This window comes from Periplaneta americana, chromosome 16 (assembly GCF_040183065.1).
Source record: "Periplaneta americana isolate PAMFEO1 chromosome 16, P.americana_PAMFEO1_priV1, whole genome shotgun sequence".
In the NCBI taxonomy this organism is placed as follows: Eukaryota; Metazoa; Arthropoda; class Insecta; order Blattodea; family Blattidae; genus Periplaneta; species Periplaneta americana.
Window position 1 is genome coordinate 20,998,850 of NC_091132.1, and position 27,936 is coordinate 21,026,785.

Genomic DNA, 27,936 nt, shown 5'->3' on the forward strand with positions numbered 1-27,936 from the left:
GTTTTGAAATTGAGTTGTGTGTTGAGAATATCGTTGGGATGTGTTTTCGTGTGTCTATATATTTCATATTGTTCTAGTGTGTTGAGTTTCTGGCTTTTTGGTTGGATGTGCAGTATTTCCATGTCTGTGTTGATGTCTCTGTAGGTGTGGTTGGCATTTTTGATGTGTTCTGCATATGTGGAGTTGTTTTGTAATTTTGTTATGGCTGTGATGTGTTCTTTGTAACGTGTTTGAAATGATCTGCCTGTCTGTCCTATGTAGAAGTGGTTGCAGGTTTTATATTTGAGTTTGCATACGCCTGTGTGGTTGTATTTGTTTGTTTGTGTTGTTTGTGTGTTGAGATGTTTTTGTAGAGTGTTATTTGTTCTGTATGCGATATTGTATTTTAATTTCTTGAATGAGGTTGCAATTTTATGTGTGTTTTTGTTTTCGTATGTTAGTGTGATGTATTTTTTGTGTTCTTGTGTTTGTGTTGTATTCTTCTGTTTTTTGTGGTTTTGTTTTGTCTTACGTATTATGTTGTCTATTATGTTGGGGTTGTATCCGTTTTCTTGTGCTATGTATTTGATTGTGTTTAGTTCTTCGTTGTAATCCTGTTGGTTCATTGGTATGTTGAGTAGTCTGTGTACCATTGTTTGGAATGCAGCTTGTTTGTGTTGTGTGGGGTGGTTGGATGTGTTGTGTATGTGTGTTGTTGTTGTGGGTTTTCTGTATAGTAGTCGTGATTATTCAATGAGGATGACGAGACATCATATATATGAATATAGGTATATATAAATTAAAATTGTATTTACAATGAATAACATACCGTAATAATGAATAAATTATAACTTCAAATACAAAAGTGATGGAATACTGGTACTGTATGGTACAATCACTTTTTCAGGGCCCCCCTTTTAAGAAGTTTTCCTGCTTAATAAGTTCATTTACTGTTTTTTTTTAATGTCTTAAGAGGGTTACACTGTATGTTCGACGTGAGCATCAAACAATGTCCTAATCTATCAAGAAAATTGTTTTGTTTCCAAGCTTCCCATATCGTTGAACTTCTTTATAATTTCTGACACTGTGAACTGTGTTATGTTTCTGTCCGGATTGAAGTGATTCTTAAGAATAGTGATTTACTGAGTCGAATCTTTCCATGAGCATTTGTGATTGATATGATATTGTGCACTATTGTGCAAATGTCGTAGGCAGGAATTCAAAACGTAGGGTCTTGTGTTGTACACTTGTTCACTCCAGAGCACGATAGACTGGTAACTAAGATTTTCGTGGTTCGAATCCTGCCTGGGAAGGAAACTTTTTTTTGTTCCTTATTCAAATTGGTTCCCAATACTTTTCGATTGCTGCTAAAATTCATGTTCTGGGAATAACAAGTTAATTAAGCAGTAAAATATCTGCATTGAAGTGATTCTTAAGAATAGTGACTTACTGAGCCATAAGCGTCAGGTGGTTTGTTAAACGAAACAAGTCAGAAACAACATGAAGCTATACTTACAGTTATCAAGTGATGCTGTTGCACGGAACTGATGTCTTCTACTTAGAAGTGGTTTTGCACTGTCAATAGACGGCAGTCGAAATTTATTTGCAGCACTGTTTATCTGGTCAGGAGTAAAAAATGTCCCAAAAGGCTGAGCTGACAACACTCTTCCTTTTTTAGCGAGTGTACTAGCAGAGCTTTCAACATTTGTGTTGGTCAGCAGAGTCTTCCAATCTCTGAGATCGACCAGTGAATTGCTGGCGTTCAGAGATGCCGAGGATGGCGTGGCAGGAATAGGGTTTAGTCTTCTGACGTGAGGTGGTGTTGTGCTTATAGAACTGTTGAGATCTGCTTCTTGGAACTGAGCATAACCCAAACTGTAATGAAGAACAGAGTGTGATTTGTTACTTTTATAACACCTGGATGGCTCACTTTCGCTGTCTGTCTCCCTTTGATCAGCATTATTTTATTTTTTTTTAATTGGTTATTTTACGATGCTTTGTCAACTGTTATGGTTATCTAACATCTTAGTGAGATGAAGATGATAATGTTAGCGAAATGAGTTCAGGTTCCACCGCCGAAAGTTACTCAGCATTTGCTCTTATAGAGTTGAGGGGAAAACCCTGGAAAAACCCTCAACCAGGTAACTTATCCCAACCAGTATTTGAACCCAGGCTGGCTCGTTTCACAGTCAGACATGCTAACTGTTACTCAACAGCGATGGACATCAGGATCTAAATGCTGTATTTAATCAATCAATCTTCTTAATGTATCCAGCTGTTTGCTGACAACATAAAGTCCACTACTGGGTGTTCATTTCAAAGTGTGTCATGACGTCACTGTTGTTGGGTCACCGATTTGAAGCGAGTTTCAGTTTATATGTTAGAGAAGTTGCCTATTATTTAAGGCGTTCTTCAATCTGAACTTGAGAACGTGTACGGTATAACTTGAACGTCGTAGCAACAGATGGCGGTCTGTACGGTCTGTGTGCTACCATAACCTCTTTCGAACTGTGTTTTGCGCCGGCAAGTCGTACGCAGGGTATTTGTTATCATCGGTTGAGTACGGTAACATTCCACAACACAAATCAAATGCTCTGTGTCCATGTTGACCGTCGAAGTTAATGTCAACAAATACGTAAGTAATCATCTTAACCCTCTCCCCATATCCCGACAGTACGTATTTCCAAACAGTTCACATTCCTGCCACTACCGGCGTTACCGTACGTATCGGCACGTACTCTTCAGAATGAACGCCGTACTTGCTAGCCAACTTCTCTGCCTCTTAGATTATACACCTCTGCGGAAGTGTAGGAAGATTGAATTCTCTAGGCTCATCAGCTAGCCACATGACGGCATACAGCGAGCCAAGACACATTTTGAACTGAACACCCAGTATAGCCCACTGTAGTCTATTCTATTCTCCGGAGGTAAAATAGTCCCTCAATCGGATCTTTGGGTAGGGATTGCACTGAGAGATGCCAAGAACCGTACTAAAGCACTTATTTGGAACACCAAAAGTCACACCGTTCAGTCAATCAGAGCCGAATTTAATACTGGAAAGAACCACATAATGAGACAAAGAGGCAAATATAATACCAAAAGGATTGAAGTATGGTGTCAGTCCAATGCAGAAGCAAAATCCATTCTCTGTAATATAAATGCTATATTTAAGTCTATTCTAAAATGTTATATTGTTAAATATTGAGAAGCTAGAAGTCTACTGACTTCACACTTGAAAACTACAGTAAATACTACATACATATGAAGGCACGTGAACATTACTTAATAAAAAGCGAAACGTGACACCTTCGAACAGATCCTCTACTCAAAACATCAAAGTCAGGACATTGACCGCAGCTTTTGAGGCAGTGCCAGTGTGCCATGGCACCACCAATGAAAGAAACAAAAAATAATATCCTAGAAAGCAGTTGTAATAGTTTATTTCTATACATTTTAATCGTATTTCATCTGAACGAGAGTGTGCACAGATCGGGACGCACTCTTGCAGCATTTCTCCGAATGTTGGAGCCAGTTTGGTGTGGCACTATCTGTGCCCATATAACACTGTATGAAAGGCTACTGGTTCAAGTTTATATGCGTTTCTTATGGCAGACTATGAGCAGAATTCAATTTGACTCGGTAGTTAACATTCCACCTGCTAGAACGCAGTAATGCAGAAATTTCGCTAGATGGCAGGGTTGTTGGAGATGTTAGGCAGGGAACCATCATGCGCAGACTTTCACGAACACACAAGTTAAAGTTCCGCATCAAATCTTAATGTAATGTTACCAATTCAAAACTAATGCACAAAACTTGGATTGGAATGTGTAAATTATTATCCATTTAACTATATTGAATGCAGAGATAGTCAGTTATGGTTCTTTTTAGAAATATAAATATTTTTTCATATTATGTAACACTATTTGTTTTTTTTTTTTTTTTTTTTTTTTTTGCGGCAACTAAATATTGCTACACTGTTGCTAGTATTGATGCTTTGTTAACGACACACGAGACCTGTGCAGGATATGAACATGTGTTATTCAGGTTGCTGTCCTGGATTCATCAGCCTGTTTAAGTAAAGTGCAAACGTGTTCATTTATTATCTATATCATTGTTCATCTCGTGTGTTTTTGCCAATAATTTTACTAGTAATAAAAGTTGTTTGTATTTAACATAACAATACTGTGAAAGTTTTGCATTATCTGTATTAGTAAATTTCGTTATTAGTTTCGGAAATGTTATTGTAACTGTTACTAGGTGCATTATTAACTGCACACCTGGTAAAACAGTTAGTTTAATTAATGTGTTTTATTTAACATAATGTAAACGTGAGCTGTGATTATCACATTTCACTAGGGTGATTTGCGTGCAAATTTTTTTTTTGGCACCACCAGAATGCCTCACCAGCCGCCACTGATTGACCTCAAAACAGTCCGATAGTTTCGGTAGAATATGAGCGGTAGGAATTTTCGTAGTACTGAACAGAAAAGAAACTTGAATGCATATATTGGAATTAAAGTATTTTCTTTTTAATTTAGAATTACAGAATCATATTACAACCAACGAAATTCCTTTGTAGGATACTCAAATAGGGCTGTAAGCTGGTTATTAATCTTATAATTGGTGTGAACGGTAATTTGGGCGTATGTGTAAGATATCAAATAGGTATTCAGCTAGAAGTTCCAAACGTGTGGAAACAATTTGTGTTACTTCTCTTAAACAATCGCAGATATTTTTCTGGTAACATGTTCACATCTGGTAACAGATAGTGGGGGAAAGCTGATTAATGAATAATCTCACTATACTGGTATTACATAATTATTAATGTAGCCTTGTATTCATTTTCCAGATATTAGCCCTTCAAGGGAGACAGCTTTTCGTTCAAAAACCATTAATAGAATTTGATATGGAAATGCAAGAACACGTAATCATAACTAACCTGAAGGAACTGGGAGGCCTGCAGCTTGACTTCCGCGCAGTTCCGAACAGCGTCCTCTGTCTTTCTCTTGGTGTGAATGGCCTCTTGGTATTCACAGGTCTTATCGAGGCCGCCATTCTTGTGCTTTCGATCCTAATTCCTTCGTTGTCTCGTATTATGGATGCTCTTGCTTCACTGATGATCTCTGCACTTGTTTTCTTCACATATGGCGGTGGAGCGTAGAATGGCACAGTAAGCTTGTTGGTACCTGCTGCTGTGTTTGTGCGATGCGTTGTCTCCATGTTAAACCAACTATGTGTTCATAGCAAGCAGAAGTCCGTGGAAGCTGCAATTTAATACTAAAATAATTAAGTCACTTTCATTATTTATGACAAAGATTTCCAATGTCAGTTCATGAAGTTCAGGGGAGATTAGCTACCCTATACTGCCAATGCCCCAATGTTAAATTTGCTTATTTAATGACCGATTATCTCACAAAACAATCCGCGAAAGATATCAAGAGAAGAATAAAGAAGTGTATATAGTATTTGTGGTCCTAGAAAAGGCGTTTGACAAAGTGGATCGGAATAAACTGATGGGGATCCTAAAGAGAATTTGTGTGCATTGGAAAGAGAGAAGGCTTCAGTATTCTTTATAGCAGCGCTTATCAAACTTTTTTGAAGCGGGGACCACTTTTTTAAGTCAGAACAGTTCCGCGGACCACCTTACTCTTGTTCTCTTCGAAAGCAAATTTATCATTTTTGTAGTATATTTTAATATCAATATACTTATATTTTAAAATATAATTAATTAATTTCACTCCATGAAAGTTTGTTAGTTTCAATATCGCAATGAAAGTGATCATGAACCTATGAAAATTCGTCATATTTACTCGGAAAATAAGTTTAAAATTGTGACCTCAGAGTTGTATTACTGGTGTACTGTACGGTACAACGTCACCATTTCAATGTGTAGACAGGGTGTCGGCAAAACTATTAAGAAAGTCATAAATAAATGGAAAGGTTTGGTCCTCTGTTATAAATTTGGGTGGTCCCTGGCTGGGTTACAGGGTCGGCGCCAGATGTGCAGGGAAAAGATGGCGAGAAACACCACGTTCATAGTGCTTTAAATCCCTCTTTTATTGTTGAGAGTGGAGTGGGAAGTCAGTAGACGGTTGAATGAATGAATGAATGAATGAATGAATGAATGAATGAAATAGCCCAATATGTCCCATGAAGGGCAAAGGCCTCCTACCCTTGGGTAGGGTTAGCTCAGTTTTCCTAACTTGGCGAGCTACTCCACGTTAGGTTCAATGCTGTTCGTTAGGTATAATGTTGTTTGACACTACACTTTTCACTGTTCTCTTATTAAACTTCCCTCAAACAATGATGCTTGCATGTTGCTGTTCTAGTCGTTGCTCAGATGTCTGATGTCAGGGTAATAAATTTCATAAAATGTCAGTACTGAGAGAAAAAATGAAAGGCGATTGCCATGTGTCATTTCCAAACTCTGAGATTTTAAGCTATAGAGTGATACGCAATTCGTTTGAATTTTACTTTTTTCTTCTGCCTTTTTTGAAGGACCACAAGGGCAGACCTCGAGGACCACAGGTGGTCCACGGACCATAGTTTGAGAAACGCTGCTTTATAGAAACAACAAGTCAAAGTCAGGGCAGGAGAATAAATGTCAGAAGGAAGCGAAATAGGGAGAGAAGTACGTCAAGGATGCCCTTTATCACCTACCCTATTCAACATCTACAATGCAACGATTGATCTGACTCATATTAAATTATGTAACTTATGTCTATTTATATAAAAACAGCAGAATAAAATCAATATTATTTTTAAAAAATCGAATCCTTTCTTTTACAACTTGCATTTCATGATAAATCAGAGCCAGTTTGTTTAGCAACCTCGTCTCTTTAACCTGTAAAAATTTCAATACGATATCTTCAGTAGTTCTTGAGTTAATGGTTGTGTGCCCGAGGTTGTGGGTTTGATCTTGGCCCAGGTCGATGGCATTTAAATGTGTTTAGTAGATTTACTGGCATGCAAAATAACTCCTGGAGACAAAATTCTGGCACACTGGCGATGCCGATATAGCTTCGGCAGCTGCGAGCATCGTTAAATAAAACATAATTTAAATTTGAAATTTAAACATTGGCGGTACAAGGCAGTTAATCTCCCTTTAAGTCATGGAGAGGCTTAGATATTAAAATTTAAAATATCAAATAAAAGCGATGAAGCGTAAGATTAAAAAAATGATAAATCATGTATTGAACCAAGCATGATGGAGTAATAGTTATCTTTTCCGTCTTCTATTCAGGAGTTCTGGAGTTCGATCCCAGGAACCAGCTATCGTGTTCAAAGCACATGACCTGATTCCTCCCTAATCCTAATTAACCTCTCACTCTCACTTCTCACCTATCATACCCATTGAAGTATCATACCCAGCCGTCGTTGGGTATGACAGCCACATCAATGTGAAGAAAGACAGAAACAAACAAAAGCTCAAGTGGGTTTTGAACCCGGAATAGTAGGCAAACCATTGAGGTACCCTGGTTTGATTTATTTTATGCTTCCCATCAGATGTTATACAGAAACAATTGCAATGAATCAGTAAAGTGGTTCAAACAATAGCAGGTATACTTTTAAAAACGAGTGTCTCTGATTAAGAGACGTACACAAATTAAATAAATTACTTCAGAAACTATTTATTGATAATTATATTTACAGGGCTTTCATTTCAAAACTTCCTAGTCTAAATAACTAATTATTTAAATTGAATTCAATTTAAACAAAGAAACCATCAATTTAGTTATTGAGGGGGAAGTCTGAAACCAGGCTTAATTGCACTTTAGATTTCACTCTCCACTTTGAAATTTCAAATGGCATCCCTATATTTTTATACTTAAATATGAAAGGGCATTCAATTGTTTATGTACCTCATTCATTTGTTTTCGCATCTTTTGTTTTCTATCGTCGCTTGGCAACCTGTATTTTTGTTATTATCAGTTGACTGAAGGATGAAAACACAGCTTTTTGCGTAATTTCCTCAATTGAATCAATAAGGATGATTTCTGTTCTCTCTTGAAGAGTACACATCATTTTAAAATAATTTAATACACAAACACAACTATTACATGAAATGCTGAATAAGTTTTTGTAGCTTTATTCTCTTCAGCTCTAATCAACAATAACAATCCAGGTTGCCAGGCGACGATAGGGAACAAAAGATGCGGAAACAAATGAATGAGGTGTATAAACAATTAAATGCTCTTTCATATTTAGGGGAGAGTCTGGTAGTATCGGACATCGGGTAATATCGGACAGTGAGTTTCTTTCATCTACCACACGATGATAGTACCTGATTGACATGGTTACGTTTCTGTGATGTCGCATAGAGAAACGTAACCATGTCATTCAGGTACTACCATATGGTGGTAGATGAAAGAAACGCACTGTCCGATATTACCCGATGTCCGATACTACCCGACTCTCCCTTAAGTATAGAAATATAGGAGTGCCATTTGAAATTTCAAAGTGGGGGCGGCTGGGGAGTGGGGAGTGAAATCTAAAATCTCCAGACTTCCCCTCAATATATAAATTAACGTGTTTTTTTTCAATTTGAATTAAATTGAAATAATTTGTTATTTAGATTGGGAGGTTTTGAAATGAAAGCCCTGTATAGTAAGTAAATGTACTAAAAAAATTAAGGGGCACCCAGGTTCGAAGCAGAAACCTCTCGATCTACAGTCGAGTCTTCTACCAATGTTTGCTATAACGTGATAAAGTTTCACTATTATAATGTGATGGATTATAACAGTGGAGAAGTAGGGGGAATTGCCTCTGTCAGCATGAACAGATGAATGTCTAACAAATAGTGTATGATACACATCTTAAAAATAATTTTATTTCGTTGTAGGATTGCTTCACTACTCTCATATAAAATGCTATTTTTAACCTTTGTACCGTAAATTTATTATGCAACAATTTTTAAAGTCATAATGCTGTATTCCATTTAATCAATATGTAAAATTTATTTTGTAAGGGTTTTTTTTTTTAATTTCGTAAGACTTTAAATTTTGGCACGTATTTCAGAATATAAGAAAGAAAATAGAATTATTTTAATTATTTATAAACAAATAAATTCACAAAATGCAATGAATAAATACCGGTAAGTAATGAAGTAAAATTTAGGTTTCCCAATTAACAATTGATATAAAAATTATTTTCAATCTAGGCTTAATCTAAATTCTAATACTTCCACAAAGCTACTTTCACTGTTACGTCATTGTTAACAAGGCAGTAAACCTAATGTAAAACATCTGCAGTCCTAAAAGCGGTATATTTTTAGTCTTATGTAAATTGAATTACTCGTAATTTGTGTCCCAAATAATTCTAGTTACGTAATTTTCTTATCGTTCCTATTGGTAATGATTGATATTGATTTCGGATGTAGCAGGTTAGGAGGCCCCGATGGGATATGCACAAACACACTAATATATTAATGATATGCATTTGTACGCTGTTGGTGTGGGAGGAGCAACTCAAGGTGACATATTTACCGGTACTAAAATTTCGCATTTTCATTTTATATTATTCTCAAGCTAAGCAGCTAGTTATACCTTACTGACATTAATTTTGTCTGTTAATCATAAAGAAAAATGAGTGGCGGTATTGCATACTGGAACATACCGGTACCATCTTGCTTCAAACTGATGTGAATGAAGAGAAAATGATATGAACCCATTTTTACATCTTTTTTTTTTTTTTTTAATCCAGCTGTCGATTTTGAGCATATTTCGTTATTCTTTCTAGAAGTTTTTACATTAAATAATACTGGGAAGTAATAAGGCTGGGTTTCGTAACGAGCTGCCGTGGTATTCGAGATGGGGCGCAGCAGTCTCTACACAAAAAAAAAAAAGTTCTGTGCTGTATCAGGGATACATGGACACATAGAATACGTCACTACACTTTGTTAGTTTGAGTGTTTTGTTTTTGTTTCGGTTTACAAATGGAGAGTATGGGTTTACTTATCTATTTTTAATTTATTTTTATTTTGTACTTTTCATTTATATCTATACCTGTGTCTTTTATTTAGGTAGTATCTATTTGTCTATTTTTTTTAAATTTTTAATTTGTATTTACACTTGTATCTTGCATTTGTATCTGTTTTATCTCTTTTTTCATGTTATCTGCAATTCTATGTTTTAAACAAATATTTTTTATTTATTTTATTGGGTTATTTTACGATGCTGTATCAACATCTAGGTTATTTAGCGTCTGAATGACATGAAGGTGATAATGCCGGTGAAATGAGTCCGGGGTCCAACACCAAAAATTACCCAGCATTTGCTCGTATTAGGTTGAGGGAAAACCCCGGAAAAAACCTCAACTAGACAACTTGCCCCGACTGGGATTCCAACCCAGGCCACCTGGTTTCGCGGCCAGACGCGCTGACCATTACTCCACAGGTGTGGACTTCAAACAAATATCTTTACTGTCTATTGTAATTGGGGCTTTGCCCTGTTAAATAAATGAATGAATCAATCAATCAATAAATAATGAATGAATCAATCAATAAATGAATGAATGAATCAATCAATCAATAAATGAATGAATGAGTAAATAAATAAATAAATAAATAAATAAATGAATAAATAAATAAGTAAATAAATAAATAAATCAATAAAAATGAAGAGAGAAATAATCAATGAAGAGTATGCAATATATTTTCTCTTCATATGAAGCATCATTCCAAAATTAAACCCAGCTCGCAACAAATTTTTCACTATGACTCACTCAAAATGTATCGTATGTGTCTATTATCACTAGGAGGCGGATTTATAAGCACTAAAAACCGAAAAATATACATGCATGTATGCACTTAAAAACCAGAATATATGCACTAAAAATAACAAAATATGCACTGTTAAAATAAAAATATATGTATTTTATTTCACGCAAATTACTATTATTGACGGTTTTTCTGTTATACACGTGATGCGAATATACACGGTTATACGTAAGACTACTGAGATATCATCAGTTGCTAGAGTTGCGTGTCCTTCAACCCACTACTTAAGCAGTACACGTCTCGCACATTATTTCGTTGGCGTCATTGATAAAACTAATTCAAAATTGATTTTTCTTGCGGCTAAGCTGTTCTAAAACACAATTCGCTTTACACACTATCGAATTTCCTCATCACAATCAATGAAATAATATGATTTGCCAAGTCGGCAAGTAGAAGACTGAAAATTGCATTATCGGGTCTATATCATTGTTGACAAGCAGGGAAATTCGAGTTTAGCAAGTGCAAATAAGTCTATCAACATTTCCCGCAATTTATGCGCCTATCATTTTGCAGTGTTCTCGTGAAAACTGCCAAAATGTTATGCACGTGAGAAGTAGATGTTAAAGCTGCTTCTTGTTTTGATTATCAGTTCTTTTAATCTCGACTTTCATCCATCATAACGTCTCTATATTAGGCCTATACATTTGCACAGAGTCAGCAATGTACTTCATCATGGAGTGCTTTGTTGATTGCCGCGAAATTGTCCGCAATGATTGGTAGGCAACAATGCACTGTCTTCATGTTTTCAGAGTGAAATAAATAAAATATAAATACTGCAATGTGTTTCAATGTCTGTGCTTCTTCTGTATTCCATTTTTGAGATTTTCCGTATTCTTAATCTTAGTTTAAACACCAACTAGATAAAGAAAATAACAAAATATACGTTTTTAGGTGCTAAAAGTTGAAATATGCATTAACCCAAGGCTCGGCACAGAAGCGAATCCAAACTCTAAACGGGAACGCTTAATATTCATCCGTCACAGCATCAACGCTGTGCGATGTTCGGCGGAGAAGGGGTTGAAGAGAAATCATATGGCTCCCCGTGAGAGAGTAGAATAAGTGTTGTTATGCTATCAGTGTTGTCAGATCAAAAAATTTCGGATCATAACTGAAAAAAAAAATGACATATAACCAGCAGAGATTCGTGGGATTTTTCTTTTTCGTGAAAATGTCGCATTTTCATTAAGTGAATAAGACAACAGTGAAATGTTGGGTGAAAGATTAAAATTAAGATATTTTCAGCAATTTACTAAAAGCTTCATATTAAACTAAATAAGTATGGAACTTTCACTAAATTAGGTACCGGTATTTAGTTACTTTAAATTCGGAGAACTAAATTTGTATGTTTATCTATTACAGCGATACTCACTAAAAATTAGAGAGCCAAAAGTGAGAAATTTTAATTTGCCAAGAGCCACAATGCATTTCACAGTATTGAAGCTGAACGAAATGTGCAAATTTTTAATTATTAAATTATCTGGCCTATTATTATTATTATTATTATTATTATTATTATTATTATCCCAGAAATGCTTATAGTGTTAGTTCAAAGACTGGAAGGAAAAAGATCTTTGAGGAGACCGAGACGTAGATGGGAGGATAATATTAAAATGGATTTGAGCAGCAGTAGTGCGAGCCGCATTAAATGTCTTTGAAGCCGCATGCGGCCCGCAGGCCATGTAGTGAGAACTACTGATCTATTATATTATGCCAGTCACTCATATACCAAAATGAAGACAAGTTTATCAAGATGTAGTAAATTATCGTTTTTTTTTTTTTTTTTTTCTTTTTGGTTGTTTTAATTTAACTAAAGTTTGGAAGTAGCGAAATCCGGTTGTGAATACCAGCTATAATGGCTGGGGGGATCATCGTGCTAACCACACGATACCTCCATTCTGGTTGGATGATCGTCCACCTCTGCTTCGGCATGTGGCCGTGAGGCCAGCAGCCGGCTGGTCAGTCTAGACCCTTCATGGGCTGTACCGCCACGGATTATTATTATTATTATTATTATTATTATTATTATTATTATAACTAAAGTTTGGTAGCATTATATTGTGCTTAATATATTATAGTTGATTTTATGAAACCTCCTATGTGACAGTACAAAGCAAAATTTTTTTCAGGAGGAAGAAAAAAGTAATTAAATATCAATAGACGTACAGAAAAATATTTGATAATTCGGTAGAAAATGTTGGTGAATGTGATGACATCATCGAGGAACATGTAGGCCTATTGTTTAATTAATTTTTTTCTTCCTCCTAAAAACTTATGCCCTGTACTGTCACATTGGAGGTTTCATAAAATCAACGACAATATAATATTAAACAACTGTGATACCAACGTATTTTTGCCGAAAAGCTGTATCCTTTTTTTTTTTTTTTTTTTTTTTTGTAAGAAGTGTCCTCTTTTCTTATGATGGACATATGGTAACCCTATGTGAATATAAAAGTGGTGTTTAAAAGTAACTATGAAAGGGGGAATCCTTTTATTACAAAGCGTAACTGGGAATTGACATGTGGTCTTCTCTGACGTTTAAATTATTAATGGTGAGGAAGGAATTCTGACTACATTTTGCGACTTGTACAGAATTGTAAAATTTTTATTAGAAACACACTATCGGTACTTTTTAATTTTTCCACAATGGCTAGGGGTAAGTTAATTTTACTACCTTAAAAATTTCTGCAATATGAGTCGTTTCTGACTGGAGGCATAAATATTACACAAGATGAAAATGACATAACCCTGCAGATTTTCAGAGCGAATATCTCATATTATATATAACAAAAAAGTATAGTACCATAATGGTGTAAAGTTCATAATTTTTTCAGAAAAAAAGTTTTTCCCCAAATGTTTAACACACTCTTTTTTCGGTAAATATTGCAAGTAGGATCGTGATTTTTGCCCATATCGATAGAAAATCTAATTAATCATTTATACCTCAGACGTATTTCAATAACGTGGGCAATTTTTGAGTAAATTTAATTTAAAAACCACTAATTTCAAGCCACTGAACAATGCGAGCCAATTGCAACATCGTAGTGAAAGATGAAGGCTCGCATACAGAGACAGACCTGAGTTCGTTGAACTCTTACATCTGCATTGCGAGAAGAAAGAAGACTGTGTTGCCAGGCTGCTGAAACTTCAAACTAAATTTTATAATCAACCGTGCATTTAATCAGGAAACATAATTAGGTTTTCTATTCCTTTAATCGTACACTATCGTATCTTTCAATCTGTAGGATTATTTCACTTCCACCCTGTATAAATAATAATTTCGTAATATACGATGATACACCAATTCATGTAAGAAATAAACTTCTGAAACAAAATTTATTGCTAATTTTCGTGAAAACTGACGTTTTGTATAATATATTTATTATATTATATGAAATATTACTTTTTTCAGAATAAATTCTGTTGAATAGTTTCGCTCAAATTCTTGTACACATAGAAATGACATGCCAAAATCTAACTTTTTGGAGTAAGGAAAATCCACATTTTTCTTTTCTAGACAAGCAATGCTGAAAACGTACAGTACATCTCCGAGAAAATCTCAAAATTGGAAAGGAACCTACAACTAGAGGGATTTGAAGACAAGCATACTGTAGGAGCTATTCTTGTAGATTTAAGCAAAGCATTTGATAAACGATTTGTTTGCTGACATTGTTACATATTGTATGCCAAGACATTAACTTTCTCACTGTAGCTAAGAATGATGGTAATAACAACAATAGTTTTATTTAACCTGGAAGAGTTAAGACCAGAACAAAATATTATGTTGAAGAATGCTGAATTTTGGTTTAAGGTTAATAAACTAAAAATAAACAGAGAAAAGACTGAAATTATGTACCAAATTAGGTACCGGCAGCAATGATGGTATACATAAAACAGTCAAGTTATTAGGAATTCATCTCGATAAAACACTAACTTAGAAGTTTACATTAATAATGTAATGTATGCATGAAATTGTCAAGAATTACTAATCTTTTATGGAAACTGAAATTTTGTGTAAATGTTGACAAAATTATCATAGCATACTACGCTTTCTTTCAGCTCATTTGCAATATGAATTATTTTTAGAGGATACCAGGAATAGCTGTTTCCAAAACCAGGTTTTCATATGCCAAAAAAAGAAAAAAAAAGGGGGGGGAAATAAGAATTACGATGGGATGGCTAATAAACAATCCTATCAACTTGAAATAACTACTGAAGCTTTCCTGGCGACGTGATAATTCGAAATTTTCTCGGGCTTCCAGCCAGGTCATAAGTTGGTGATCCACCGACGTTTCGAGGATGTTCATCTTCCTCATCTTCAGGGTTAAATGATATCTGAGGGTACCCAGCTCCTTAATTTATAGTGCCAGAGGGAGTCAGCCGAGGAGCTGTGCGCCGATTGGCTGTTATTAGTGCGGACCGCGGCGAGAACGCGGCCGACGTGTCGTCTTGCTTTGTGCTTTCCGGCTGAATGACCTTGGGTCTCACGGTGGGCTCGGCAGACGAGTTCTCATGTGTCCTCCGCTGATGACGGCCCGTCATCCGGGCGGTGAGAAGTTTAATAGCCGGTGCCCATGCCGCGCTTAGTTGGAGACCCAAGTCCCGGTTCAGGTTACCACGTTCCGCCGCTATGGCCAGGGTTTCTTTTACTCTTCTGTCCCAATAGCCCGCACACTTTACCAGGACCTCGGTGTTATTGAAATTAGCCCTATGGCTTTTTTCAATGCAATGTTCAGCCAATCCGGATTTTTCGGGCTGCATTAATCTGATGCTTCTTTGATGTTCCGAAAGACGCGTCGCTACTGTGCGTCCAGTCTGTCCAATGTAAGCCGCATCACATTCACATGGGATGCGGTAGAAGCCTGGTACCCTGAGGCCTAGATCATCTTTTACTGATCTGACCTTGTTCCTGATCAGTAAAAGATCAGATCAGTAAAAGACGATCTAGGCCTCAGAGTACCAGGCATCTACCGCATCCCATGTGAATGTGATGCGGCTTACATTGGACAGACTGGAAGCACAATAGCGATGCGTCTTTCGGAACATCAAAGAAGCATCAGATTAATGCAGCCCGAAAAATCCGAATTGGCTGAACATTGCATTGAAAAAAGCCATAGGGCTAATTTCAATAACACCGAGGTCCTGGTAAAGTGTGCGGGCTATTGGGACAGAAGAGTAAAAGAAACCCTGGCCATAGCGGCGGAATGCGGTAACCTGAACTGGGACTCGGGTCTCCAACTAAGCGCGGCATGGGCACCAGCTATTAAATTTCTCACCACCCGGACGACGGGCCGTCATCAGCGGAGGACACATGAGAACTCGTCCGCTGAGCCCACCATGAGACCCAAGGTCATTCAGCCGGAAAGCACAAAGCAAGACGACACGTCGGCCGTGTTCTCGCCGCGGTCTGCACTAATAACAGCCAATCGGCGCACAGCTCCTTGGCTGACTCCCTCTGGCACTATAAATTAAGGAGCTGGGTACCCTCAGATATCATTTAACCCTGAAGATGAGGAAGATGAACATCCTCGAAACGTCGGTGGATCACCAACTTATGATCTGGCTGGAAGCCCGAGAAAATTTCGAATTATCCTATCAACTTGTTTTTACGAGATTAAAAATTATGCCAAGTTTGCATGCACATTCCAATTTTATGTTCGTAGAAGAACATCTTAATAACTATAATCTTAGGTCGGATACACACAATTATGAAACAAGAAACATAGGAGTTCCAAATCTTTTACTTACTAAACAGTCAATAGCTATAAAAACTTAAGTATTATTTCTTTAATGCATTATCTCTCTCAACAAGGCTAGTTTCTGAACAAAGATCCAAAATAGCGGCGGAAAGAAAATATATTTTACTCATACAAATAATTTCTGGTAGCGCAGGGGTTTCATCCAAGAATTCTGGTTTCCTTGTGGCATCCCAACAAATCCCCATCTCATCTCATTTCATCATTATGGGTATAGGGTAAACCAGACTTCTATGGCACACCACAGGCAACGATTCTGTTGGTAAATTGTTCTACAAAACTTGTGAAGATTTCTACTTTGGAAAATATTTTTAGGTCGTGTCATTTTATGCACACTTTCTCATTATCTTTATGGCTATCTTTTGTAAAACAAAAATGTTTCGCTTCAGTTAGTTAGCCCAGAATATTAATCTTTCCCTTGTGATATTTTATATATTAAAAACCAAGATACATTTAGTACTAATCAAGACATTCATAATTTTAATATAAGACACAAATGAGGTCTCCATTTACCCTCCATTAGTTTAAGCTGCTATAAAAAAAAATAGTTCACAATTCATGTATTATGGTTTTCAATGCATGCCTAATTGTCTTCAAGCTTTGAAGGACAAAGAGAAAAGGCTCAGAACAGAATTAACAAAATTTCTGCATACTTATACCTCTCCTCAACTGATGAATTGCTTATGCTTGAAACATGAATTAATCTGCTTGCTGTGTATTGTACAGAGTGATTCATATACACCTTTACAATTTAATGATTCGTAACTTCTAAACCAATAATAGCAAACGTGTGCAATCTGTTCTGAATTACAGAGTAAATGTTGAAAATGTAAATGTAAATGCATCATACACAACTGTACTCGTCGAACCATATTCCATGATGTTCTGTGAAGTGTATCCTCATTGATGATGCTGATTTCATTCCTAATGGCCTTACGAAGTTCAGCAAGTGACTACAGTTTATTCTTGTGTACTATGTACTTAGCATAGCCTCATAACTTCTTCTTCTTCTTCTTCTTCTTCTTCTTCTTCTTCTTCTTCTTCTTCTTCAGTAGGTGCTACAACTTCGTCGAAGTTTTGACCTTCTCAATTAATTTACGCCATTCTTTTCTGTTATGAACAAGATTTGGTCAATTCTTTACATTCATTGTTTTCAAATCTTTGGTTATGTTTCCCTTCCATCTAATTTTTGGTCTTCCTTTTGCTCTTTTAATGATGGGGTTCCATTTACATATTTTCTTAACTGTTTTTCCTTCGTCCATACGATTGATATGGCCAAATCATGCCGTCCTTTGCGCTTTGATATAGTTTACTATGTGTTGGTTTTGTATTAAAATATTTAACTCTTTATTATTTCTAATTCCCCACTCATCGTTTGCATCTTTTATTGGGCCAAATATCCTTCGTAATATTTTCCTTTCAAAAACCAGGAGCTTTTGCTTAGACAATTCAGTTAGAGTCCAGGTTTCACTTGCATATGTTACAATTGGTCTTATTACTGTTAATTTTGCTTGTAAGAAGAAGTTTGGAGAGGTTAAATCAGGTGATCTGGGGGGCCATAGATTTTTTTTTAAGATTTGATCAACAAATAAGCTGGCTGTAAGTTTCATGGAATTGTTAGACGTATGACAATATGCCATTGATGAGGAGCGAGTCAGTTTTATCCAACTTTCTTGCCATCAATAACAATGTTGGTCTGGTTGGAACATTGCGCACACCGAATTCTATTCGAAATGCTCGTTGTGTTTGAATTAAGGAATTTGTCATCCAATACGTTTTCACAATAAAAACTACGCTGCTGAATTGAGAACTGCATGTTCGTGTTATGACTGCAAAAACTAGAGACTGCTAACTAATTACTAATAGCCAACAATGGATGGTGAGGGTACCAATATAGATTCTCCCAGAGCCACTGAGATCATTAAACTCAATTTCAAGTTTATAGTAGCTTCCAGAGGGAAATTATAACTCATTAAAATTGTAAAGGTTTATATGGATTGCTGTATATTTTCGTGTAAATTTTGACTTGTTCCACATCTCAAAGCCACAGTGCTGTTGTCAAATCTTTGGAATAGAATAAATGAAATGAATATTAAAATTAGTAGCACTACTTCCAAGATTTGATAAAAAGGATCCATCTGTAAAAATATGTAGCCATTTACTAACAGCATAATTTCAATTTATAGTTTACATTGGAAATATTAATTTACAGGATACCGTGACATACCCAAAAGTCTATTTCTAATTACACTGCTCAAAACAATTACATAAATACTATGATTGAAGTATGGTACATAATATTTTTTTAACAAACAAGGGTAACATTATAAAAATGGAGAAATACATTATTTATGAGACTACTTAGTACATGTAAATAAAAACAAATTTAATGTCATACTACATGTAATAACTTAAATTAAATGTTATACAATACAAGTAATGTTCTAATTGCAGGTAGGTAACATTATTATTATTATTATTATGATTATTACTTATGGTTTTTAAGGAACCCGGAGGTTCATCGTTGTCCTCACATAAGCCCGCCATCGTTCCCTATTCTGAGCAAGATTAATCCATTCTCTTCAATCATATCCCATCTCCCTCAAATCCATTTTAATATTATCCTGCCATCTACGTCTCGGCCTCCCCAAAGGTCTTTTTCCCTCCAGTCTCCCAACTATAGCTAGACCACTTAGAAAAGGCAGCTATGGCGGAAACCTAAATCATTTCCTTCTCCCATACTCGCTGCGTGTTCCCCTCTGTGCATTCCCCGACGTCGATCACCAATCAGAATCTGTGTCTTAACCGAAGTTGGCGGTGCTAAGTCGCTATTATCGAGACTCTTATTGGATTGTGTTCTTTACTTCCGCTTCAACCGTACACTTCTGGTCAAAATATTTGTCCTCTGATTTCCGCACATGCTCGCATAATTTCGTCTATTTTTCTGGGGAACATTCATACATGAGTTTATGATCAAACAATATTACTCACGTAAAGACATTTCAATACTCTGGTTATAACTTAAACACACAGCACTATTACTAGTATTCATTTATTTATTTTATACTACCACTTCACTTCACTTTGGCGCAACTGTACTCCCTACGAATTCAGCGCTCGCCATGAACAAGAACTGTAGGAGGGGAGATTAGCGCATGCCATTACAACTGCATTTACAAAGTGGTACCCCTATAACACTCTATATGCATTTCTGGATTCACCCATACATGCTATATGACCTGGTCATCTCAAACATCTGGATTTAATGTTCCTAATTATGTCAGGTGAAGAATACAATGCGTCCAATTCTGTGTTGTGTAACTTTCTCCATTCTCCTGTAACTTCATTCCTCTTACCCCCAAATATTTTCCTAAACACCTTATTATCAAACACCCTTAATCTCTGTTCCTCTCTCAAAGTGAGACTCCAAGTTTCACAACCATATAGAACAAATGGTAATATAATTGTTTTATAAATTCTAGCTTTTTTTGAGAGCAGACTGGATGACAAAAGCTTCTCAACCGAATAATAATGGGCAATTCCCATATTTATTCTGCATTTAATTTCCTCCTGAGTGTCATTTATATTTATTACTGTTGCTCCAAGATATTTGAATTTTTCCACCTCTTCAAAGGATAAATATTCAAATTTTATATTATTATTATTATTATTATATGGTAGGGACTGGATTAATCTTGCTCTGGATAGGGGCCAATGGCGAGCTTATGTGAGGGCAACATTGAACCTCTGGGTTCCTTAAAAGCCATTCGTAAATATTATTATTATTATTATTATTATTATTATTATTATTACTGAATATAAGTTCAGTATTAATGATGAAAATATTTATGACTATCCACTGTAAAGTCTAACCAAATCTATTGAGTCAGAATCTCTTGAAATTTGACAACAGATTGTGAAAAACTGATGTTTCTACAAATATGTGAGACAACTCAAGCAACCAACACTTTCAGTACAACATATTTACAGCACCTGATGTTATATCGTATATGCTCTTCTTAAATACTCATTTAAATGGAAATTGAATCTTATCAATTTCACGTTATGAGATGGAGAGAACTTACTTTTACTATTAAAAATATTTTCTGCTTTAGAATATAGATATTAATTTAAATAACTTACCTTGCTTAAATTTTTACATGAACAGCTTCAGGTTTTAAATACGGATTGCACCAAGAATTAAATCACTATCCTTCCATTTCTAGAGTTAATCACTGGTTGCAATTTCCATTGAAATATTATGCTATTTTTAAAAGGTGCATATTAGTGAAGCCAGTTTCCTTGCCATCAATTCTCATTCCTGTCACAAACAAGTTGATTTGTATTAGAAACATATTTATTATATCTATCTTAGAGTACTGTGGCTTAAATATGAACACTGAATTACAGCTTACATATTATATACTTACCTTTTTAAATATAATCAACATAATTGCTTCAGGCTACATTTCTTCTGTACGAATGGGTGTCAGCTAAACCTTATTTATAGTTGAATACTACAACATTTGAACCATAAGTAAAACACACGTCTATCTCAAACCATTTACCACAGAAGAATGCGAAGCAAGAAACGTGAAGCAAATGCCCCTTTCTCTCACTTGGCATGCAAGCTCTTTCTGTCTACCTAATATTGATTTCTTGACCTCACACCACCACCACCACTTCTACATACACAATTGGCACACAGGTACACAACCTTCAAGAAAATCAATAAGCTAGGCAGTTACATAGTACATGATAAATGATAAAATACGACTCAGCGTGAGGAAAGATGAAGATCAATTGTGGTATACTTGCACGAAAGGAAGCAGTAAGGTTGCGGTCAGAGACCACTGATTTTATCAGGTTTGACCTTCAGGTGTAAGAAGTGCTGAAAGAAGCTATGAGTAATCTTAATGCAGTACATTGTCGGATCAATATATGTTTTAACAAAACAGAATTTAAAAATCTAATTTTTTATATTTTACTGTGCTCTAATTAAGAAATTCAGTTTTCAGAAAAATATTAAGTCACAGTATATAACAAAATTCAGCACGGAATTTGATAATGTCGACAAAAGGTATACACAAAGAGCAACTGTAATAATATTTTGTGTCACGTGAATTAAGTTAAATACACAATTTACATATTCTATTACATCACAAAGGCTACTAAAGTGTGAATATAAGTGTACATTAATTCTCTCTTACGCACAAACATTCTAATTAATTTTCTTTTGTCTATAATACTGACAACTTCGTCGCAAAAAAAGGTAGTTTTTGCATACAAACAATTTTTGTGTCGTCGTCATCATCATCATCATCATCATCATCATCATCATCATCACTACTTGGTTCCTTCTGAATTAGTTCTGATTCCAAACTTGTACAATAATTTATTCCAGTGGTTCAGTGTAAGAACACAAGCCCATTATTTTATGAAGTCAAGTTCGATCCCTGCCAGTGACTGGAATAATGGAACGGTGGACAAGTTCGGAGGGCGAGGGTTTTTCCAGGGGTTCCGCAGTTTCCTTCAACCTCACAAATTTAATCTAAAACACTCTTAACTTTATCGTTCTTTTTCTCTCATTTCGTATTATTTAATTTTATACAAAAAAATACAGCCCAAAGAGGTTGTCAACCAGATCAATTTGATCTCTTTTAATAATTTTTTATGACAATCTTTAAAGTGTAATGGTCATCCTCAATTATATTATCAAACTTAGCTCAGCATGCTTCGCAATTAGGTCGTTACAACAATTTCTAAACGGCAGTATCTTAAAGACAATATATTTTGCCTATTTTCATTCCATTATGTCCTACGGAATAATATTTTGGAGAAATTCTGCAGATAGTAAAAATATATTCTTATTACAAAAAAGAGCCATTAGAATAATAATTGGAGCAAAGGCTAGAGAATCATGTAGATTATTTAAAAAAAAATTAGAGATTATAACCTTAACAAATCAATACATATACTGTACAATAAATTTCCGTGTATGTAATAAAGAAAATTTTCCAACTAACTCAGCCATACATAGTATAAATACCCGCAGAAGGAATGATTTTCATACGCCATCATCAAATTTATCATGCTTTCAAAGGGGAGTACGTTACATGGCGATAAAATTGTTCAATAGTCTTCCTGAAGACATTAAGAATCATAGCCAAAACCCTGCATTATTTAAGGTAAAACTAAAAAATTACTTAATATCTCACACTTTCTATTATGTAGATGAATTCTTGACATTTCACAATACTGTGTAAATATTATAATACTATTAAATGGTAAACATACTACATTGTATAAAATATTACTGTTATTAAGGTATTAATTCTGTACATATTTCATATTTGCATTTTATATGTATTGCACCTTATTGTTAAACGTAAGAATTGGACATGTTCTTTATTCTATGCTATAAAGCAAATGTAAGAATATTATAGAACGAATAAATCTATCTATCTATCACAGAGTTCAAGTTTAACGAAAATAGGCTAGTACCACTTTGTGTTACAAATACAGCAGAAATGTTACCAGTACCCTAAAATGCAATAAACTCTTTTGTCATTTTAAGATTTATGAATTAAATGATGCAATAAATAATATATGCAGAAAGAAATGACTACCCACGAACATCTTTAATACTGTGGTCTTAATGGTTCATTGTGTGAATATAAGCAGATTTGTAAGTATCTGATCTTATGCTCTAATGAAGTTCTCTTCCCTCACTTGTTCTTGTCACGCAATCTAGTGGAAGCTAGGGTAACCAATCCCAGCAGGAAGCTAGGACGTGGACAAAGGAATACGGGAGGGGCTGCTACCATGTAGGCTCAATGTCGGAGAAACAGAAAAAACTAGGAAGACCAACACTCTAAAATAGAAGTTAGGAGACAGATGAGACTTCACAATTATGGTAAAAGTTACGCCGAAACTAAACAGCTGAAGGCCGGCCCAGCAAGTCAATTATTATTGTCTGTTAACAGATAGACTGAGTATTGGAAGTTGAAGATCAGATATCAGCTGGAAGGAAAGTCTTACATAGAGATACATTTTTAAATTTCCGGCATGAGGTTTTTAGAAGATTTCTCTCTTTACGAGTGTCGCACAGTTAAAAAAATATCACATTCAGCCTTTCTTTTTATTTATTTAGCATCGATTGAATTGTGGTAGCAAGATGGTATTTGGAAAGATAACGCCGTGGATTACCTGACATTCGCTATACAGGCGGAGAAAATCTCGGGAAAAAACCCAACTAGATACTCAGCCCAGGCGAGAATCGAACCCACACTCAAACACATCTCCAGATCAGTAGGCAAATACACTACCAGCTGAGCTATGACGGTCGCCACTTTTCTTTCTGTACTGCAGCATAACTGTCTCCATAAAAGAAACTGGATATTAATTCTTATGAAAACGGTATTTGAGCCTTGGTTCTGAAGAGTGAAATATTCTATCAAACAGTAATTTTTATCTATAAAGAATTATCTTTTCGGTTGATACAAAAAGTTTCCTTAGTACATTTTTGTGCTCCTTTCTTCATAAAAAAAAATTGGTTGAACCAAGTGACTGAATCATTTGAAAAATATTGTCTGATGATATACAGGGTGTTAAAAAGTATCCAATATTTTGAGAGGTGCTAGTATGCATCAAAACAAGAAAATAATGTCTAATAAACATGGGTGCTACAACACATACTTTCTGAGTTCTGAAAACGTCTTGTTCATAAGAAGTGCTCAATGTGACGTTCATTTGTGTCGATGCATTCCTCTGCCCTTTGGTGTAAGGAATCACGCACTCTTTGAAATTTGTTTTAATACGTTAATAAGAAAGTCCTGATAACCATCCCCAGTTAATCTCTGTGGCAGCACATATGATCCTATTAATCTATCATCAAGAATGTCTGCCCATACGTTGATTGAGAATTGGTGCTAATGCATTGTTTCTTCAACTGCACGGAGATTTTTATCAGCCTACACATGCTGATTACCAAAATTCACAACATCATCTCTGCTGAACCCCGCTCATATCCACAACCAGACTTTTGTTGTCAGTATTTCTTGCGACGTATCAGTATTCCATGCCAGGGGTGTCAACTACGGTATGATTATCTGGTAGTCTGCTGCATTGCAGGGCAGAGAAATGCATTGCCATGAATGGACGTCACATTGAGCACCTCCTATGAACAAGTGTTCAGATCTCAGAAAATATGTGTCATAGGACCCATGTTTATTAGACATTGTTTTCTTGTTTTGATGCATACATCACCTCCTAAAATATTGGATACTTTTCCTAACATCGAACATGGAGTGAAACTGTCAAGAAGAATCTATCTAATTTAGTAAAAATATTAGAGGTAATAAGTCATTATGAAACAATCCAAAACGAAAGATGATAATAAGCTGGAAATCTGACTTTTCAATTGACAACAAGAACTGGATACTCCAGAATCACACATGGAATAATTAAATTCCTCTGAAAAACAGAAAAATATATTTGTAAGGACATAATTGAAACCAAAAAATGATAAAGGAATGTTATGTTTTATTTAACGATGCTTGCAACTGCAGAGGTTATATCAGTGTCGCCAGTGCTGGAATTTTGTCCCGCAGGAGTTATTTTACATACCAGTAAATCTACTGAGCCTGTCGCATTTAAGCACACTCAAATGCCATCAATCTGGCCCAGAATCGAACCCGCAACCTTGGGCATAGAAGGCCAGCGCTATATCAACTGCGCCAACCAGGCCTACCAAATGATAAAGGAACTTTAAATGATCTCAGCATCAGGAAGAAGTAGCTAAATAATGGAAGAATATATGGTTATTCCATCTGCCTTGAATAAATCGAATGAGACTTCCACAGGCCTTTTTAAAATACAAAAAAAGGCCGTTCCTTAAAAAAATGATATGAAAGATACCTCGAAAAGAATAAAGAAGTGTATATAGTATTTGTGGACCTAGAAAAGGCGTTTGACAGAGTGGATTGGAATAAACTGATGAGCATCCTCAAGAAAATAGATGTGGATTGGAAAGAGAGGAGACTGTTCAATAACCTATATATGAAACGAGTCAAAGTCAGGACAGGAGAAGAAATTCTGAAGGAAGTGAAATAGGGAGAGGAGTACAATAAGGATGCCCTTTATCACCTAGCCTGTTCGACATCCACTTGGAGGATTTAGTGAAGAACTGTTTTCAGAACATGGAAAGGTGATAGTAGAAGAAACAAGAATAAAGAGGATAAGATTTGCTGTTGATATGGTGTTGTTAGCAGAAAAGGAGACGATACTAAAGGATATGCTACTGAAGCTGCATGATGGCTCTGAACAATAATATGGGATTAAGATAAATGCAAACAAGATGAAGACCATAGTTCTCGGAAGAAAAATAAAGAATATAAACGTGTGAATACTAAATGAGGCAGCAGAGAAAGGGGACAGCTTCAAATACTTGGAATGTACTATAAGAAGTAACATGAGCTGCTGCCAGGAAGTCAAAATGAGGATAGCAATGGCAAAGGAAGCTTTTAATAGAAAAGGAGCATCATCTGTGGACCTCTGGAAAAAGAACTAAGGAAGAGACTAGTGAAGTGCTTTGTGTGGAATGTGGCATTGTATGGATGCAGAAATATGGACATTATGATGAAGTGAATAGAAGCATTTGAAATGTAGATATGGAGAAGAATGGAATGTTTGAAATGGATAGACAGAATCAGAAATGAAGCTATGTTGGAAAGAGTGGGTGAAGAAAGAATGATGCTGAAACTGATCAGGAAGAGAAAAAGGAATTGGTTGGGTCACTGGTTAATAAGAAATTGTCTACTGAAGAATTCACTAGAAGGAATGGTGAACGGGAGAAAAGTTCTGGGCAGAAGAAGATATCAGATGCTAGACAACATTAAGATACATGGATCATATGCTGAGACAAAGAGGAAGGCAGGAAATATGAAAGAATGCTGAGTTTGCAGTGAACTTAACATTGTAATAGCTGTGTATCGGTATTATTTTAATAGAAAGTTTTGAAAATATGAAATTAAGTTGTTAGACTGCAATTTGACATTTCAATGAATTTGTTTAGCCTACTCTTAATAATACAGTATATTAGAACTCAACAGTGTTTTTCAAAAATACAACTGTATGAAATTAAATACAAAAGCAGATTCATAACGATCATAATGAACATTCGTACCTGATATAAACAAATTAATTTCCTAAATGAGAGGAGTTTTATCATAATAAAACGAATTTCTCTTCCTCAGGTTGGTATACACAAGTTTACAAAAACTTTATGAGACGATTCATTAGAAAAAAAGAAGAAAGTTAGCTTCCCTTATGAAAAGGTTGCCAGATTTGACAAAGCGTATTACATATAATTTGGAAACACACCTAAAAGGTAAAATGATATGCATTTGAAACAATGAGGGAATCGAACATACAAAATGTCAGAAAAATTTACACCTAAGTAGCGTTTGTGCTCATTTACAGTTAAGAAAGGGGGAAAAAAATATCATCAGATAGGTTAGAATGATATGAATGCCATATACCGGGAGTAAAATAATAGTACGGATTTACGTATTGGCATTGATATCTAAATCAATCAACAGCCATCGGTTAAGATAACTTGAAATTTCCATTATCACTCCCATACAAATGATTTCTCAATATCTGAACCATCCTTTGAGGGCACTAATGGCTATTTCCTTCACAATGCTGTGTGTTAGCCCCAGGTTTTTACATATGTTGGCAAAGAAGGAGGGTATGGTACCTCGTGCTCCCACTATCAGACCTATTACATCAATGTGGGACAGGCTGTATTTATCTTTATAGAACGGGATTGTTGGTTCATAGATCCATTTCTTTTCACTGTCCACCTCATGCGGTTGATCTGCATGTGTCTCAAATCTGATGGTGGGATCGAGAATGTATGCCAAGTTGTTCTTAATGGCAATGATATCAATTTGCTGAACACTTCCTTGTGTGGCTAGTCCCTGCACCTCTTGATGGACTGTAAACCCTACTTCCTTCAGTGCCTTGGCCAGCATAGAACGGACAGCATGGTGACGGATGTTGCGAAGGGCCTCACTATAGGGGCAGAAGCCAAGAATATAATAATATTCCTATAATCCCTGTTACACATGTTCTCTGGAACAAAATCCGTACCAAAATGCTACGAACATGACCAACATGTAAAATAATGAAGGCAATGATTCAAATGATAAAAACAGAAATAAACACTTGAAAGAAACGGTACTTTTTTTTTATCAAGAAAAAAAGTTGAACTACTTATAGATTCAACATACTTCAAGTTTAGTACAAACTTATCCTCACTTGCCAACACAGGGACATATTTTAATATCATTAACGAATGTATCAATAAACATGTTCACAGTGCTGGAGAGCACCTTATAGCCTAATGAATTATTTGAACAC

The 27,936-nt window shown here is 35.6% G+C and overlaps 1 protein-coding gene across 1 annotated transcript in view; it reads right to left on the reverse strand.

The window, feature by feature from the left end:
- LOC138692279 (armadillo repeat-containing protein 2) overlaps window positions 1-21,211 on the reverse strand; it is a 56,477-nt gene extending 35,266 nt beyond the window's left edge. Inside the window, exons 1-4 of the mRNA XM_069815452.1 lie at window positions 20,940-21,211; window positions 20,653-20,830; window positions 4,919-5,243; window positions 1,496-1,854 (exon numbers count right to left, since the gene is read on the reverse strand). Coding sequence (XP_069671553.1) covers window positions 1,496-1,854; window positions 4,919-5,199 — 640 coding nt within the window. The 5' untranslated portion in view covers window positions 5,200-5,243; window positions 20,653-20,830; window positions 20,940-21,211. The remainder of the gene's footprint in view (window positions 1-1,495; window positions 1,855-4,918; window positions 5,244-20,652; window positions 20,831-20,939) is intronic.
- Window positions 21,212-27,936: the final 6,725 nt, after the last annotated feature.